This window comes from Microcaecilia unicolor, chromosome 2 (assembly GCF_901765095.1).
Source record: "Microcaecilia unicolor chromosome 2, aMicUni1.1, whole genome shotgun sequence".
NCBI classification, from domain to species: domain Eukaryota; kingdom Metazoa; phylum Chordata; class Amphibia; order Gymnophiona; family Siphonopidae; genus Microcaecilia; species Microcaecilia unicolor.
Genome location: NC_044032.1, coordinates 610,617,704 through 610,635,762, shown reverse-complemented (window position 1 = coordinate 610,635,762; position 18,059 = coordinate 610,617,704). Strand labels below are relative to the sequence as shown.

General features: G+C 43.6%; 1 protein-coding gene across 1 annotated transcript in view; it reads left to right on the top strand.

The window, feature by feature from the left end:
- LOC115461641 overlaps positions 1–18,059 on the top strand; it is a 254,455-nt gene that overhangs the window by 80,334 nt on the left and 156,062 nt on the right. Inside the window, exon 8 of the mRNA XM_030191619.1 lies at positions 7,130–7,207. Within this exon, the coding sequence (XP_030047479.1) occupies positions 7,130–7,207 (78 nt within the window). The remainder of the gene's footprint in view (positions 1–7,129; positions 7,208–18,059) is intronic.

Sequence of the window (18,059 nt, the reverse complement as noted above, 5' to 3'; positions counted from 1 at the left end):
ACAGAAACATCCAGGCATGGACCTCCTTCTCACAAACACCCACATTTTGGACATCCTCAACTGCCATCGCAGGGACAGAAGCATAGCGAAGGACGTCTTCAACTACCGTTGCAGGGACAGAGGCATATCGAAGGACGTCCTCAACTGCTGTTGCAGGGACAGAGGCATAGAAATATCCAGTGTACCTGAATGTAACTCACCTTGAGCTACTACTAAAAAAGGTGTAAGCAAAATCTAAATAAATAGCGAAGGACGTCCTCAACTGCTGTCCCTTCGATGGAGGCATAGTGAAGGACGTCCTTCATCCATACTCTAAAAAAAAAAAAAAAAAAAAGACGAAAGTTTTTAACGTTGTTTTTTTCGGGGTGGTAGGTGGTTAGTGACCACTGGGGGAGTCAGGAGAGGTCATCCCCGATTCCCTCCGGTGGTCATCTGGTCATTTAGGGCACATTTTTGTGGCTTGGCCGAAAGAAAAGGACCAAGTAAAGTTGGCCAAGTGTTCATCAGGGACACCCTTCTTTTTTCCATTATCGCTTGAGGACGCCCATCTGTTAGCCACGTCCCTGTCCCGCCTTCACTACGCCTCCGACATGCCCTTGTGAACTTTGGTCGTCCCCGCTACGGGAAGCAGTTGGGGACGCCCAAAATCGGCTTTCGATTATGCCGATTTGGGCGACCCTGAGAGAAAGACGCACATCTCCCAATTTGTGTCGAAAGATGGGTGCTCTTCTCTTTCGAAAATAAGCCTGATAATAATGCAAAACAAAATCTGTATCAAACTAAATAAAATGAGCACTACCACATACTAACCTTTCTGATCCATTACACACCTACCACAGAGCCCAGTTAATCAATAACAAGTTTCTGGAAAGGCCATGTCTTAAGCGGCTTCGGAAAAGTCAACAAATTCTGTTCCAAATGCAGTGAAAGGGGCTGGGCATTGCACTTTTTGTCGTAGCCAGCCTCACGAAAGAGAGAGGGGGAACTTCTAATTGTTTCTGCTGTGAGGGATGCAGAATAGACCCAGGCATTTAAGGTGCAATACGAGTAGATAAATAAGCTGTTGCCATTTGACATAGACATTTAACAGCTATCATCAAAACTTTACTTGATCCTCTAATCGGTTGGCAACTACTGGAACTTAACACAAACTGGAGTAATGATCCCTAGGCTTAACTTCCACCAGTTTTTTTTTTTTATAGCTGTATTTTGCAAAAGCTGCAGTGTGTATTTTGTAAGACCTAATAACAATGCATTACAATAATCAGCTGTACTAATAACAAGTGCTTGTGAAACAGTCTACCTCTAGGTACGATCAAAACTATCTAACGTTACACAAATACAGAAAAGCTGTATGAATTGCAAAAGATACATTCTTTTTCATGCTCAGTTTGAGTAGAGAGGTGTGGTAGCCGTGTTAGTCCACTTTTAAAAGGTAATCAATAGAACTAAAACAAAATAAAGCATGGAAAAGAAAATAAGATGATACCTTTTTTATTGGACATAACTTAATACATTTTTTGATTAGCTTTCGAAGGTTGCCCTTCTTTGTCAGATCGGAAATAAGCAAATGTTGATAGATGACAGTATATATGTGAAACAAAGCATTCCAGTGACAGTCCAACAGGATGGGGGTGGATAGGTGAGAGACAGGAAGAGTTGGGTGGACGAGGGACAGGAAGATATGCATGGAGACAGGAGGGTGACAAAGCAGTACAATTTTATGGTTTATAATGGGCTAGAACACCCAGATCTTTGTTAAGTCCTGTCTGCAGCGCTGCGTACGCTTTGTAGCGCTATAGAAATGCTAAATAGTAGTAGTAGTAGTAGTAGTAGTGAGTGTCAAAATATTTAATCATTCTGACTTCAAAGGTCTTACATTCTTGTATTGTTTTAAAGTTCCCTTTTAAGATTCTTACCATGAAGTCACTGGTACAGTTTTAAAACCAGAAGACTATACCAGGGTTCAACTTAAGACAGTTCTGATCTAGCTATACAGACACCCTATCCAAACAGTTAGTGAAGAGTTTGTCTGTAACAGACACTCGGAACTGAACAACATCTAAAAAAAAAATAATGACAATTTATCTCACATGATGAGATGACATTGGCTAAGGGTCTTACATACAGGTTAAACAAAATTTGGCAAAAGAATTGACCCGTGTGGAGAATTGCAGATCACCACAAAGGGTGGTGGTGAACAGAGTTTATTTGCAGGAAAGGAAGGTGAATAGTAGAATTCTTCAAAGATTGGTACTGAGACCGACTGTGTTAAATATATTGCTGAAGGATTAGAAGGAAAGGTGTGCCTTTTTTGCAGATCACACAAAATATCCAACAGAATAGACAATACAGAGGAAGTTGAAAACATGAAAAAGCCTCTACAAAAATTAGAAGAACTGCCTAAGGTCTGGCAGTTAAAAAATTCGATGCAAGAAAATACAGAATGATTCAATTCGGGTGTGAAAATCTAAAGGAGATTACTTGTTTAACAACGGGCTCTCTCTCTCTCAGAAAATAACAAACAACAACAACAACAACAACAAAAAACCCTAGTACACCTAGAGCATCGAGGGTTAAGTAATTTGCCCCAAATCACAGGAAGCAGTGGTGGGATTTGAACTTGGCTTCCTGTTTGTAAGTCCACCTTCCGTGTCATCTATACCAGACCAGTCCAGACAAATGGGTTGTGTCCATCTACCAGCGGAAGGAGACAGAGAAAATAGTTACTACTACTACTACTACTACTTAGCATTTCTAGAGAGATAGTTCCAAGTGAACTGCCTGTTAAGGGTATCGTGCAGCCTGGAATGTTCTGTATTTTCTCTGTCTCCTAGCAGATGGTGGACAGATCGTGCAGCTGCTCTGGATTGCTGGCTGGTAGCTCCTGTCGCAGTTTCTTCTGGTGACAGTGGAGCCAGGAGTGTGCTGGTAGCCATGTCGGGGCTAGTTTTAGATGATACTCAGTGATCCTGAGTTCCTCATCTGCCAGCTAGGGTGATATCCAGTGACCCTGGTTCCCTCCCCTCCCCTACCTCCTCTGGCTGTCTTTCTTTCTAGCAGGGTGATGGTTGATTGTGGCATGGAGTACCTTGTCTCCCCTGTGGGGTTCTTCTCTTCTGTGGTGGTAGATATATCTGAATTTCTGCCTCTGAGGTAAGCCTTTATTTATTCCTGTCACTAGTGAAGGAGGTTGTTTAAAAAAGAAGAAACTTTGTTTTTCCTTCTTTCTCTTGCCTGTTACTTGATTTATTTTCCCACCTTTGGCAATGTATTCTAGGGGGCTGCTTGCGAAGTTTCTTTGAATTTCGCTGGCTGGCGTCTGATTCTGATCTTGGACCCTTCCGAGCTGGTACCAGTTGCTTTGATTCTTGTTTTGGCAGCAGTTTTTCCTTCCTTAGGGAGGTTCTTGTTCTCTTGTCCCCGAGAATCCCTCCTGTCTTCTCTGGTTTGTCTGCAGTGGCGGGGGTCCGAGTTGTCCTTGGTGTGCAACTGCTAGCTCATATCCCTCTTCTGAGTACCCTCAGGATCGCCATTCTTTCTAGTCTTTTGCTTGGACTCAGTTCAGTATCTCTTTATGGGAATGTGCCTTTTTAGGACTAGTTTGCCACAGCTGTTCCTTGCTTTCCCTTGCAATTGGACGGGAATTTTAGCCTGGCACAGGCAGATTTTGCCTTTTCTATTTTCAGGTGCTTCTCTCCTGGCACATTTGACACTCCTGCCTTTTTATGTAAGGGGCACAGTTCTTTCCTGCTGAGCAGATCTATTGATGTGCATCTGGATTATCGCCTCTTAGCGCTGCGCTTTTCTCTGCTTTTCTGCAGGGAAGTGGCTGTGTTCAGGGTCTGGAGTTTGACTCTCCCTTAGCTGGTTTTTCCTCGGTTTGGTGTTAGTGGCCAGCTTCCTCTTTGTTCCTGGCCTGGCGGGAGGAGTTTCTTGCTCACTGCCTTACGGCTGCATTTTGTTCCCTATGGACTGAGGATTCCAGCTCTGTGATGCTTACCTCCCTCTTGGTGGGAATTCTTTCCCTACGTTCACTGCTGCTCCGTCTCAGTTATCCAGGAGAGTGGTCATTGTGGCTCAGAAGTTGTGCTCCTTCTTGTTGGCCTCCTGGCAGCACCTTCTTCTCTGGCTGTTCCCTGGGGCTCCATCTGTGCATTTTGCTTGTTGAGCACAGCTCCATTGCTCCATGTTGAGCAGAGCTCCATCACTGCATTTGGGCACAACTCCATTGCTGCATGTTGGGCACAGCTCCATCGCTGCATGTTGAGTGCTGCTCCACAGTTCCAGGTTGGCTTTAGCTCCATCGCTGTACGTTGAGGACAGCTCTATTGTCGCATGTTGAGTGTAGTTCTTTCTCTGCAGGTCTCAGTGTGGGGCGCAGTCCTGTGTTTGCGTGTAGAACACGACTCTGTGTCTGCCTGTGGAACGCAGCTCCTTGTCTGTGTGTGGCATGCAGCTCTCTCTGCGTATGGAACGCAGCTCCCTGTCTGCATACAGTGTGCAGCTCCACCCTCTGTTAAGGTTAGCTCCATCTCTGTGTGTTTAGCACAACTCTTTTCTGCAGATTGGGCGCAGTTCCAGGGTGGTATGTTGAGCACAGCTATGTGACTGCAGGTTGTGATAAAGTCGCATCCAGGATAGTTGGGTTAAGACAGTTTCAGTCTGAAATACAAGGCCCAGAAGGCATTGCAGGCAAGGAGCCAGGGGGTGAGATGAGGAACCCGGACTGGACTCCTAGCTGCAATAGGGGAAGACGGTGTAAGCTGGCAGGATGTGTAGATTGGCTGCCACTAGGGTGAAAGAGAGATCGGAAACCCTGTGTGCGGGAGCTCATCATTAGTCTAATGCTTAACTCAGCTCCCTGAGCCCTCCCTGGCTAATATCTGTCAGAGTGTTGTTTCGTTTAGGTATCCCTGGCTGTTCCACGATGCTTCAATACGGTGGGATGTCCTACAGCACTGCCTACTTCATCTTCTCTATTCAATCTTCTGCCACTTGTGCCAGCTCTGTATGACTCCTGTTACTTGGGATCACAGAGTTCTTTCCCTGGATTCAGGGTTAGATCTCTATGTGCTTGGGCAAGCTCGGTATGGACCATTCCCTCCCGCTTACTTTACTGTGAGGGGAGGTTGCAGTTGCCTTCGGCTAAGCAGGAACAGTGAGGTTCTGCATAGTGGCTCCAAGAGTTTGCCTGTTTGTATTAACTGTGTTTTCTTCTAGACTTCAGAGCACCATTGCTTGGCTATTTGAAATACTGAACATTCCAGGCTGCACGATACCCTTAATGTGCGGTTCGCTTGGAACTATTTTCTCTGTCTCTTTCCACTGGTAGATGGACACAACCCATTAGTCTGGACTGGTCTGGTATGATTAAAGGAAAGAAAATTATCAGGTAAGAACATAATTTTTCCTTAAACCTCTACTCCTCTATTTCTGAGATGTATAGTTGCCAAGGCAAGACTGACAGATAACCTATGAAGCGGATAGTTACTGTCGTAGGGAAGAATATGCATGAAAGGAAGTTAGAGGCCAGAATTAAAGATTAGGCAGAGGGTTTTGTGGCTTTAGTTATGTGTCTGTTATTGGGCAACATTAGTTATTTATAAAAGGGGTTTTTTTCACCCCTATATCCTTTTATTGTTTATTGTTTGCATTTGTATCCCATATTTTCCCACCTCTTTGCGGGCTCAGTGTGGCTTATTATGCCTGTTTATGCTAAATTTTTTTGTTTCTGCCCAGTCCGTGACATTATTGAGGTCAATTTATAAAGAATTGTTTGCATGTAAAAGGTTTTATAAAATTACCTCAAGGATTATACGTGTGAACGGATCCATGGTGAGTAGAAAATGTGTACTTTTTTGTGACCCTGGTGTACACATGTTCAGGTTTGGAGTTTGGGCAGAACATAGATGGAGACACAGTTTACACACTTATTAAATGTTTGTGCCTTCAGACTAGGTACTGTTTCTGCCATTTTACCCTTAGGCTAAAAGTAGGTGCTTACGGGGGCCTTCACATGTAGGCAGCCTCTTATAAAATCACCCTTTATATATATATATATATATATATATATAAGAGAGAGAGATATTGTCACAGTGCTGGTCACCTCTCTCAGGGGCCCTTTTACTAAGCCGCGTAGGCACCTACATGCTCCCAAAGCTTGCCAAATTGGAATTACTGCCCGGTTACCACGTGGCCCTTGCGGTAATTTTAATTTTGGCGCGTCCACTACACACGTCTGAAAAATATTTTTTATTTTCTGGCGCGTGGCAGCTATGGCTGTCAAGTGGCATTTGACGTGCGTAGACCATTACCGCCCGGTTACTGCATGAGACCTTACCGCTAGGTCAATGTGTTGCGGTAAGGTCTGAGACCCAAAATGGATGCACAGCAATTTTCATTTTGCCGCACGTCCATTTTCGGCAAAAAAAAAGGGCATTTTTGGTAGGTGCGCTAAAAAATAATTCTGCGCATGCCCAAAACATGCGTCTACACTACCGCAGGCCATTTTTCAGCGCACCTTAGTAAAAGGACCCCTTAGCTGCTCCAATTCCAGTATTGCGATAGGAAAAGAAAAAAAAAGTCCCGATCCTAATTTGGCCTACTGTTGGAGGAGTAGCCTAGTGGTTAGAGCACCAATCTTGTAATCCAGAGGTGGCTGGTTCAAATCCTACTGTTGCTCCTTGTGATCTTGGGCAAGTCACTTAACCCTCCATTGCCTCAGGTACAAACTTAGATTGTGAACCCTCCTGGGACAGAGAAATACCCAGTGTACCTGAATGTAACTCACCTTGAGCTACTACTGGAAAAGGTGTGAGCAAAATCCAAATAAATAAAATAGAGTAAAATTCTCAGGCTAAGTGTTCAAAAAACAACAATGTCCATAAACGTGAAGGCCTTTAAAATCAAGAAGCAAAAACCCAGTTCAGCAGTCCTGTTTATTTGTGTAAAGTGTGTCACAGCCATAAACCTGTTCCCGTGCTTTCCTTTGTTTCCCCTCCCCACTCCACTGTGAAATGGTTGCAAACACTGCCATGTCTTCTGAGTTTGGTAATAGTATACTTATATTTGGAGAGAAAGAAAGGGCTTATGTAGCTGCTGCATTACCATTTGCTTTTTCTCTTAGTCTTGCAGGGCATCTCATTGAATGCGGAGCTCAGTGTACAGGGGGCATATTCACAGATTGGCGTTCTGTCCCAGACTGGTAAGAAATCCCATACTGCTTGGCTTAGAAGACGGGCTCGGCCTATGAAAGAGGCCATTGACTTCAGGATTTTCAGTCCTTTGGTTTACTTATTTTTCTTCTGTAATCCTTCCCAAATGTTCTGTTCTCACAGTATTATGTAGTTTTTGTTCTTTCCTGAAAATCTTCTTTGCTTGTAAGGGTAACCTGTACATTTTACAGTGCAAGTACAGTTGATAGATTCCAAAGCCCCGAGGGTCTGAAGCTTTTATACAACTTAGAACTTTCTTCATAACATTGCAGCTCCTGGTTTTCAGAGAAAGTTGAAAAAGTATTGAGTAATGGCATATTACACAACACATGGTATTCTACTGAAGTATTCACCAATTTATGTATCTATATACCAGTAGCGTAGCAAGGGCGGGGCGGTGGGGGTGGTCCGCCCCGGGTGTCAACGGGTGGGGGGGGGGTGCTCCGTCGACCCCCCCCCCCCCCGGCGCAGTGCCTCTCACCCCCGACAGTCCCCACCTGCCTACCAGCTGAGCTCCGGCCGGCACCTCCAATCTGCAGCGCTGCTGACTTTAGATGAAGAAAACTGTCTCGTCGTTGGCCCTTCACTACTGAGTCCCGTCCTCTGATATAACTTCCTATTTCCTTGAGGGCGGGACTCAGTGAGTGAAGGGCCAACGACGAGACGGTTTTCTTCTTTTAAAGTCAGCAGCACTGCAGATTGGAGGTGCCGGCTGGAGCTCAGCTGGTAGGCAGGTGGGGACCGCCGGGGGGGAGGGTGTTAGAGTCCACACCGGGAGGGGGGGGGGTGCCGACGCCAAGGGGGGGTGCCGTTCCATGCTGGGGGGGGGGGGCGCCGTGTTGCACTGCACCCGGGGGGGGGGGGGGTGCGCGCTGCGGCGATCCGCCCCGGGTGTCAGCCAAGCACAGAACGCCACTGCTATATACATATATCTATAGCTATTCATCTATTTATGTTTAAATCATTTTTATTAGTCCAACAATAAACAGCGGTACAACTGAGGTGCTAAGGGGGCCGACTCACTCAGCGGGAGATCTAGGGCCCGCCCTCAGCCCTGCCCACTCCGCCCTTAATTCCGTCCGCCCTACCCAGTTCCACCCATTCCAACCCATTGCTCTGCCCCAGCATACCTGATTCACGGCCAGCGGTATAAGGAGTGGTCTCTTCAAGCAGCAGCAGGAAACACCTTCATAAGACATCATCTCCTGCTGCCATGGGATCAGCGGCAGCATGAGATGGTGCTTTATGAAGGCATTTCCTGCTGCCACTGGACAGGGAGGCCACTCAGCGGGAGATCACGGCTTCTCTGCAGGCGTTCCGGGAGATGACTCGTGAAAGCAGGAGTCTCCTACTGAAAGCGGGATACATGGCAGGTCTGGTACAATTACAAGACAGTCTTACATGATTGAACAAACAACATCTTTTACAACAATTTTGTTTCCCACGAACTCTCCCCTCCCCTAGCCCACCCCATACGCCCAACCCCATAATACACAGCAAGATAAACAAGTGGTAAAACACAGAGAGTTAAAAGTTTAAGACACAGCTCTGTGGCATTTTATCCATTTATATATTTCATTTTAATGCATTTATATCCCACAATATAGATATTTTAATTCCACATTAGATTTGGGACTGTCATTTTCTAAAATCCATGAGTAAAAGGAAGTTCTGTGGTATAGCACATCCTTTTTGACTTTCATCTCAAAAGAATTTGTAAACCAGTTTCAAACTAATGGTGTATTACAAAATTAATTGTCTTTAGGCATTCTGGAATGCATGTGAAAATAGTTTAATCTTGCTTCAGGTGTGTTGGGAGCATAGTGAATGAGGATTGCACTACATGTGTTTCTTCGAGGTTAGTTTTGTAGGATTGCTAAAGAATATGTCTTAAGGCAGCAAAACGATGCATGCAATCAAAAAATAAAAAAAATTCTCTGTGTTTACACATTCACCCAAAAGATCAAAAACTTCCCACTGAAAATTTAACCAATGCAAATTCAATTCTTAATCATATATTCCTATTATAGACTCACAAGCTTTCTGAGCTCTAAGCTGTCCAGAGGCTCAACCTTATCATTCATTAGTCCAAGAACTCCTCTAAATAATGATAATGTTATCTTCTGTTGTACAAAAATTCAAACACTTCTCATTCATAAAAAAGTTATATTAGTGCCTAGTGAAGATGCTTGTTCTCCTAGGACAAGCAGGCCTTCGTATTCTCACAGCTGGGCAACGTCATTGGACGCTGACTAGCGAGACTGATAACTTTCTAGTAGCGTCCCACCGCATATGTCCTGGTGCCTTTCCGCCCACGGGTCCATCAGTCTTCGTTATTCCGCGGAACAGGGAGGATGCATCATTGTGTTCTCCTCAAAGTGCATGTCTTTTCATTCGCAGTGCCTTCCTGTGAAGGTATTTTTTTTTTGGTTTTCAAGATTTTGTGGTTTCTCCTTATTTTGCTTTATTTTCCTTTAATTTTTGTAGTTTTTTTCTCACTTAAAGAGGCCCTATTACTTAGCTGCGTAGGTGCCAACATGCGCCAATTTGGAACTAACGCCCGCCCAGGCAGTAATTTCATTTTTTATGTGTGTCCACTACATGCACTGGAAATATATATTTTATTTTCTGGCACACAGTGCTAACCGGGCGGTAATCTGTATTGTGCTCAGATTATTGCCTGGTTAATGCGTGAGACCTTGCCGCTAAGTGAATGGGTGGTGGTAAGGTCTCAGGTCCAAAATGGATGTGCACCAATTTTCATTTTGCTGCACATCCATTTTCGGCCCCCAAAAAGGGCCTTTTTTGCAGGTGTGCTGAAAAATGGACCTGCGCACGTCCAATACACGCGTCTACACCAGCGCAGACCACTTTTTGGTGCACCTTAGTAAAAGGACCCCAAAGTTTCCTTTCATTTTCATGAGTGGCTAGGCCATTTAAGTTAGGAGCACCAACCTTAATTTGAACACTTCCCCTTTTTCAGTTTACATCGGAAGATGGGCGTCCTTCTCCCAGGGTTGCCCAAATTGACATAATCGAAAGCCGATTTTGGGTGCCCTCAACTGCTTTCCGTCGCGGGGATGACCAAAGTGGTCCCGGCCCAGACCCCTGGAGAACCCCACTAACTACCCTTCTCCATTGAGAATGCTGGCCATTTAACCCTACTCTGTTTTCTATCTTTTAACCAGTTTTTAATCCACAGTAGGACACTACCTCCTATCCCATGACTCTCCAGGTTTCCTCTGGAGTCTTTCATGAGGTACTTTCTCAAACGCCTTTTGAAAATCCAGATACACAATATCAATCGGCTCACCTTTATCCACATGTGTGTTCATACCTTCAAAGAAATGTAATAGATTGGTGAGGCACGATTTCCCTTCACTAAATCCATGTTGGCTTTGTCTCATTAATCCATGCTTTTGAATATGCTCTGTAATTTTGTTCTTTTATAATAGTCTGTACCATTTTGTCCAGCACTGACATCAGGTTCACTGGTCTATAATTTCCTGGATCTCCTCTGGAACCTTTTTTAAAAATTGACGATACATTGGCCACCCTCCAACCTTCTGGTTTCACGCTCTGTTTTAAAGATAAATTACATATTACTAACAATAGTTCCACAAGTTCATTTTTCATTTCTGTCAGTACTCTGGGATGGATACCATCCGGTCCAGGAGATTTGCTACTCTTCAATTTGTCAAATTGCCCTATTACATCCTCCAGGTTTATAGAGATTTCATTCAGTTTCTCCGATTCGCCAGCTTTGAATACCATTTCTGGCACCAGTATCTCTCCCAAATCTTCCTCAGTGAAGACTAAAGCAAAGAATCCATTTAATCTCTCTGCTGTGGCTTTGTCTTCTCTGATCACCCCTTTTACTCCTCGGTCATCTAGCGGTCCAACCAATTCTTTTGCCAGCTTCCTGCTTTTAATATACCTAAAAAAAAATTTTACTATGTGTTTTTGCCTTCAACGCAATCTTTTTTTCAAAGTCCCTCTTTGCCTTCCTTATCAGAGCTTTGCATTTGACTTGCCATTCCTTATGCTGTTTCTTATTATTTTCAGTCAGTTCCATTTTCTGAAGGATTTTCTTTTCGCTCTATTAACATCCTTCACCTCACTCTTTAATCATGCCGGCTGCCATTTGGCCTTCCTTCCTCCTTTTTAATGCACAGAATATATTTGGCCTGGGCTTCTAGGATGGTATTTTTGAACTGCATCCATGCCTGATGTAAATTTTTGACCCTCGCAGCCTCTCCTTTAAGGTTTTTTTTTCACCATTCTTCTCATTTTATAATAGTCTCCTTTTTGAAAGTTAAACACTAATGTATTGGATTTCCTGCTTATACTTACTCCAAAGCTAATATCAAATCTGATCATATTATGATCACTGTTATCAAGCGGCCCCAGCACCATTACCTCCCGCACCAGATCATGTGCTCCACTAAGGACTAGGTCTAACTTTCCAAGATATCCTGTGTGTTAGATAACTATCCTCCTTATTTGTTACAGACTGCATCTGTATAGATAGTACTATGGTTGGCAGAATCGATTAGACTATTATTGGAGGAAGGATGTTATCTTGACTCATTTGGCGCTGATTTGACAATAGTTGATAACTATAGACCAGTAATGGGCATCCCCTGGTTAGCAAAATTGATGGAATTTATAGTTTACCAAGAGTTGATTTTATATTTTCTAATGACTTGCTACACCCTTTTCAACGTGGCTTTCGTCCATTATAAAGCACAGAATCTCTATTATTGCTTATGTCTAGAGAAATTGGAGACATTTTGAATAGAGGTGGGCAGGTGATGCTTCTGCAGTTCGACTTATTGACAGCCTTTGATGCCATAGAACATTCGTTGAGTGAGTTGGACATTATGGGCAAAGTGCTCAAATGGTTTGAGGAATTTCTGAGAAAAGATCTTATAAAGTACAGAAGAATGATTGTGTCTCAACATCTTGGCAGCCAGGCTGTGGTGTCCCTCAAGGGTCACCAAGCTTCCCCTTTCTATTCAATGTGTATATGAGACCGCTAGGTGATCTGTTAACTTATTTAAGTATATTAATTATGTCATATGCTGATGGCATTTCTTCTTTATCTAGCATTGGACACTTCTGAAAATACTGAAAAAATGTTGATCAGAAATATTTATCTGGTACGCGTATAAAAATTTTCTCAAACTTAATAGACAGAAGACCAAAGTGGTCTGGTTTGGGGACTTTGAGGGGCATTTTCGAAAGACACGTCCAAGTTGCGATTTGGACGTCTTTGCAAAACGTCCAAATCCGGGGGCGGGGAAAACCATATTTTTGAAAAAAGATGGACGTCCATCTTTCATTTTGAAAATACCATCAGAGATGTCCAAATCCAAGGACATCCTTAAATTTCAACGTCCCTAGACATGGACGTCTTTGACTTTTGGCGATTTTCGAAACCAAAGACGTCCATGTCAAAAACGTCCAAATACAAGCCGTTTGGACATGGGAGGAGCCAGCATTTGTAATGCACTGGTCCCCCTGACATGCCGGGGCACTGCAGTGGACTTCATAAAATGCTCCCAGGAACATAGCTCCCTTACCTTGTGTGCTGAGCCCTCCCAAAACTCACTACCCACAACTGTACACCACTACCATAGCCCTTACGAGTGAAGGGGGACACCTAGATGTGGGCACAGTGGGTTTGTGGTGAGTTTTGGAGAGCTTGCTGTTTCCTCCACAATGGGCCTGGGTCCGCCTGTCTGAAGTGCACTGCAGTACCCATTAAAACTGCTCCTGGGACCTGCATGCGCTGTCATGGACCTGAGTATGACATCTGAGGCTGGCATAGAGGCTGGCATGACATATTTTTAAAGATGTTTTTTGAGGGTGGGAGGGGGTTAGTGAGCACTGGGGGAGTAACGGGAGGTCATCCCCGATTCCCTCTGGTGGTCATCTGGTCATTTCGGGCACCTTTTTGTGCCTTATTCGTAAAAAAAAAAAAAAACACGTCCAGGTGAAAACGTCCAAGTGTTCGTCATGGACGTCCTTGCTTTTTTCGATTATGGGTCAAAGACATCCGAGTGTCAGGCACGCCCAAGTCCTGCCTTCGCTACGCCTCAGACACGCCCCTTGAAATTTGGATGTCCTTGCGACGGACTGCAGTTGGAGACGTCCAAAATCGGGTTTCGATTATACTGATTTGGACGTCTCTGGGAGATGGACGTCCATCTTCCGATTTATGTCGAAAGATGGACGTCCTTCTCTTTCGAAAATGAGCCTGTTTGACTCCTTACCCCCAATATGTTTGAAGCTTGCTACTGGGAAAGTTTTAGAGATTGAAAACAAATTTTTTAAAAGAGCAAATTTGAGAGAGTATCTCCTTTGCTTAGAGAGCTCCATTGGCTTCCAGTTTCCTCTCGTATATGTTTATATGTCCAAGATCAGCCTAGTACTGTCTAAGGGGCCCTTTTACTAAGTGGCATAAACCCAATATGGGTTTACCACACGCCAGATTGGAGCTACCACCGACCCAACATGGCCACCGGCAGTAGTTCCAGCCCTAGCACGCCATTTCCACTAGGTAAAATAGAGCCTCTTGACCCAGCAAAAGCTATTCTGAGAAAGATGGCGCTGGTCTGATCTTGGAGAGAGCCAACCCCTGAGGCAGGTGCTGTGCGCCGAAACACAGCCAGTGTTGGATCCATAATGGAAGATTGATTTTCAAGTTTTACAATTAAAAGAACTGTGTCCTGTGTCTGAAGGCTTTTGGTTCTTCTTTTGTGTTTAGGTCTTTAACAGCCATGGTGTTTTCAGTCAACAAAGTTAAAATTTCTTTAAGGTATATAGCGATGTCGGGCGTGTGACCAGCGCCATCTTTCTCAGCATGGCTTTGGCTGGGTCAAGAGACCCTATTTTCCCTAGTGGCATGCCAGGGCTGGAACTACTGCCAGCGCCCATGTTGGGCTGGCAGTAGCTCCAAACTGGCATGTGGTAAGCCCACATTGGGTTTACTCCACTTAGTAAAAGGGCCCCTTAGACAGTTGATTCCAGATTTGAAGCATTAAGGTCATACTGGTTAATCCAGCGATAGTCAAACTCAGATTCATAAGGGCTAAAAGTTAAACATTCAGGGTGTTGACTATGAAATAATATTGAAAGTGGCAGACTGTCTAATTTACAGTAGTAATTTTCAAGCTTGGTACTAAAGGGTCCTTTTACTAAGGTGCGCTGAAAAATAATCTGTGGTAGTGTAGACACGTGTTTTGGACGCGCGCAGAATTATTTTTTAGCACACCTACAAAAAATGCCTTTTTTAAATTTTTTGCCGAATATGGAAGTGCGACAAAATGAAAACTGTCGCGTGTCCATTTTGGGTCTGAGACCATACAGCAAGCCATTGACCTAGCAGTAAGGTCTCACACGGTAACCGGACGGTAATGGTGTACACTCATCAAATTCCACTCGACGCGTGCAGCTGCTGTGCGTCAGAAAATAAAAAAATTGTTTTCAGATGCGCCAAAATTGATATTACGGCAAGGGCCATGTGATAACTCCAATTTGGCGTTAGTTGGGCACACGTAGGCGCCTACGTGGCTTACTAAATGGACCCCCCAGTCTTTTTTCAAGGATAAAGTGCATTAGAATGGGAAGAAAGAGAGCTAATATTTAGTAAGGGTAAGGATGTGCCTCATCAGTGAATGTTCCATGGTTTATTTGAATTGCAACAAAGTGTGTTGTGTGTGTTTGAAAGGGCCATGAAGTAAGCTGCTGCTGCTGAATGAGAATCTATAGTTTACAACCTAGTTAAATGCCATGGACATACAAATAGGCAAAGACTACAGAGGAAAGACACCTTTGTTTGTACCAGTATTGCAGGATGTTCACACAACCATTAAATGACTCTCATGTCCTGTGAAGTAGTAAATGACTGCTGTAAAGGCTAAAGAGATCAGAAGTCTGCTATGTTTCTTGTTCTGTTCACTTCTAAAGGAAATCTGGGACTAATATAAATCAGTCAGGCAACAGTAATCTGTTTGTGTGGTTTTGAGACAATACAGCTTTTATAAATAGTCCTACTTGAAAACAATGGGATAGCAAACAATATCTCTGTTTTCATAGACCTATTTAGTCAGCCTCCTTTGCATTAATATCAAATGCTAGTGCTGTAGTGCAGAATTCATGATTTTGCAGTGTTTGGGGCACTCCATCTATTCATTTGCAATTCATTTAGGTTTACATGCCCATATTTTAATTCTGCTGTACCAGCATTCCGAGGGAATAATAACTTATTTACAGCGTAGCGCTTAGGTGGATTTTTTGGCATTTATGCCCATACCTTTATGTTTTTATGCATGTCATCAGCTCATAACTGCTAGCTCTCATTTTATAGAATTATTCCCATAATGCCTAGAAAGGGGGTCAAAATTTAGGTGCTGGGACAATGTGTACAAAGGGGGCCTTTTATTTATTTTATGACATTTATATCCCGCATTATCTCAAATAGTATTCAAATTCAATGTGGTTCACAATATAATAAAAGTAGAACTGATAAGGCGTTGATTACATATTTTATTTTATTTTATTTATTTTTGTTACATTTGTACCCCGCGCTTTCCCACTCATGGCAGGCTCAATGCGGCGGGCAATGGAGGGTTAAGTGACTTGCCCAGAGTCACAAGGAGCTGCCTGTGCCGGGAATATATATAAATATATACACACACACACACACAAAATTACTAATAGCAGCATAACATGAAATACTTATCATATAATGAGTTTGTAATACATAGGACAGAATGTGAATATGGACAGAGTTGTTATTACAAGTTTAGTTAGAGGGATAGTTATTTCTGTTGTTAAAGGTTGATCTTACCAAGTGAGTTTTTAATAGTTTGCAAAATATGAGATAGTCTTCAGTTTGATGGAGTTGTTTGGGCAAAGAGTTCTGTCTGGTTGTACTTTGGTATGAAAATCCATCATTGTGGATAGTTTTATATTTGATTTTATTTCATCGAGGGAAGTGTAATACAAGAAAGTCTCTGGATGATTTTTTAGCATTGCGTGTTGATAGCTCTATAAGATTCTGCATGTAAGATGGGGATGAAGTATAAATTATTTGGTGGGTGAATGCACATAATTTGAAATTAATGCGTGAACTTATAGGTAGCCAGTGTAGGTTGAATAGAAGCAGGGTCGCTTTGGAGTATCGGGTAGCTTTAAGTGCAAGGTGAGCTGCTATGTTTTGAGCAGTTTGTAATTTTCTGATTAGTGAGGTCTTAAGTCCTGCATAGATCACATTGCAGTAATCAAATTTTGATAGCATCAAGGATTGAGTTAATGATCTGAAAATTGTGTTTTGAAAATAAGGTCTTAATCTTTTTAGTTTCCTTAATGATTTGACTATATTAGACACTAATTTGGATACTTATGGTTCAAGTGAGAGATGTTGATCAATTATTATTCCCAGGATTTTCAAATTATGCTCCAGTGGATAAGTTTTGTTACCAATAGTAAAAGTAGAAGAAGTAATTGGTTGGTGAGGTTTTGTTAGTATTAAGGATGTGGTTTTCTCTCTGTTAAGTTTTCAGTTTGAAATTGTTTGCCTATGCTTCCATTAGGTCTAGGCCTGATTTTATATTGGTTAAGATTTCTTCGATATCTTTGTCAAAAGTGACATAGATTGTAACATCATCTGCATACATGAAAGAGTTGAAACCATTTGATTCAAGTAGATAACTTAGAGATGCCATCGTTATATTAAACAGGATGGGGGAGAGAGGAGAGTCTTGTGGCAGTCCGAAGTAGGGGACCAGGTAGCTGAGATGAGGCCCGATTGTTTTATTTTTTTGAATCTAGAGGTGAGAAAGCCCTTGAACCATTGAAGAACATTGCCGGCTATACCAGTGTAATCTAACAGATTGAGTAGAATGTCATGGTCCACTGTATCAAAAGCGCTGGACATCAGTGGCGTACCAAGGTGGGGGCGGTCCGCCCCGGGTGCACGCCGCTGGGGGGTGCCGCGGCACATGCCTGTTGCCCTGTTTCAGTCCGATTTCGCAATTCGCATGTGTTCACTGCTCCCTCTGAGTCTGCCCTGGAACAGGAAGTAACCTGTTCCGGGGCAGACTCAGAGGGAGCAGTGAACACATGCAAATTGCGAAATCGGACTGAAACGGCAACAGGCGCGCACCGCGGCACCCCCCCCCCCCCCCAGCGGCGTGCACCCGGGGGGGGTGTCATTTCGACGGGCGAGGGGTGGGGGGAAGAGGTGTCATTTCACCGGGGGGGGGGGGGGGGGCGGTCGCATCGGCGATCCGCCCCGGGTGTCAGCTAGGGTCGGAACGCCACTGCTGGACATATCAAATTGTAAGATGATGATCTTTCTGCCTTTATTTAACTCTTTTCTGAAGTCTGCAAAATGCGTTGTTAGGACTGTTTCGGTGTTATAAAAGGACCTGAAACCTGATTGACAGGCATGTAATATCGAGAAAGAGTTAAAATAGTTCATGAGTTGTTGGGTAGCCAGGCCTTCCATTACTTTAACTAACAGTGGGATAGAGGTTACAGGCCTGTAGTTTGAAACTTCATTCAAGCTGAATTGTGGGTTTTTGGGAATGGGGGTTAGGATTATTTTTTTTCCATTTTTTTTGAAGGAAAAATTCCATGAGATAGCATAAATGTTATATTTCATTTCAAGCATTGTAGGAACTGTTCAGGAGCTGATTTTAAGAGGTAGCTGGGACACATCCTTGCCTAGCAGGTTCAGGGTCCGGTTATAACCTGGCGCTTCGCGACCGTCCCAGACTCACTCTCCTGCACATTCGCTGCATCAGGAGCACCGCAGCAGGAGAAGGGGAG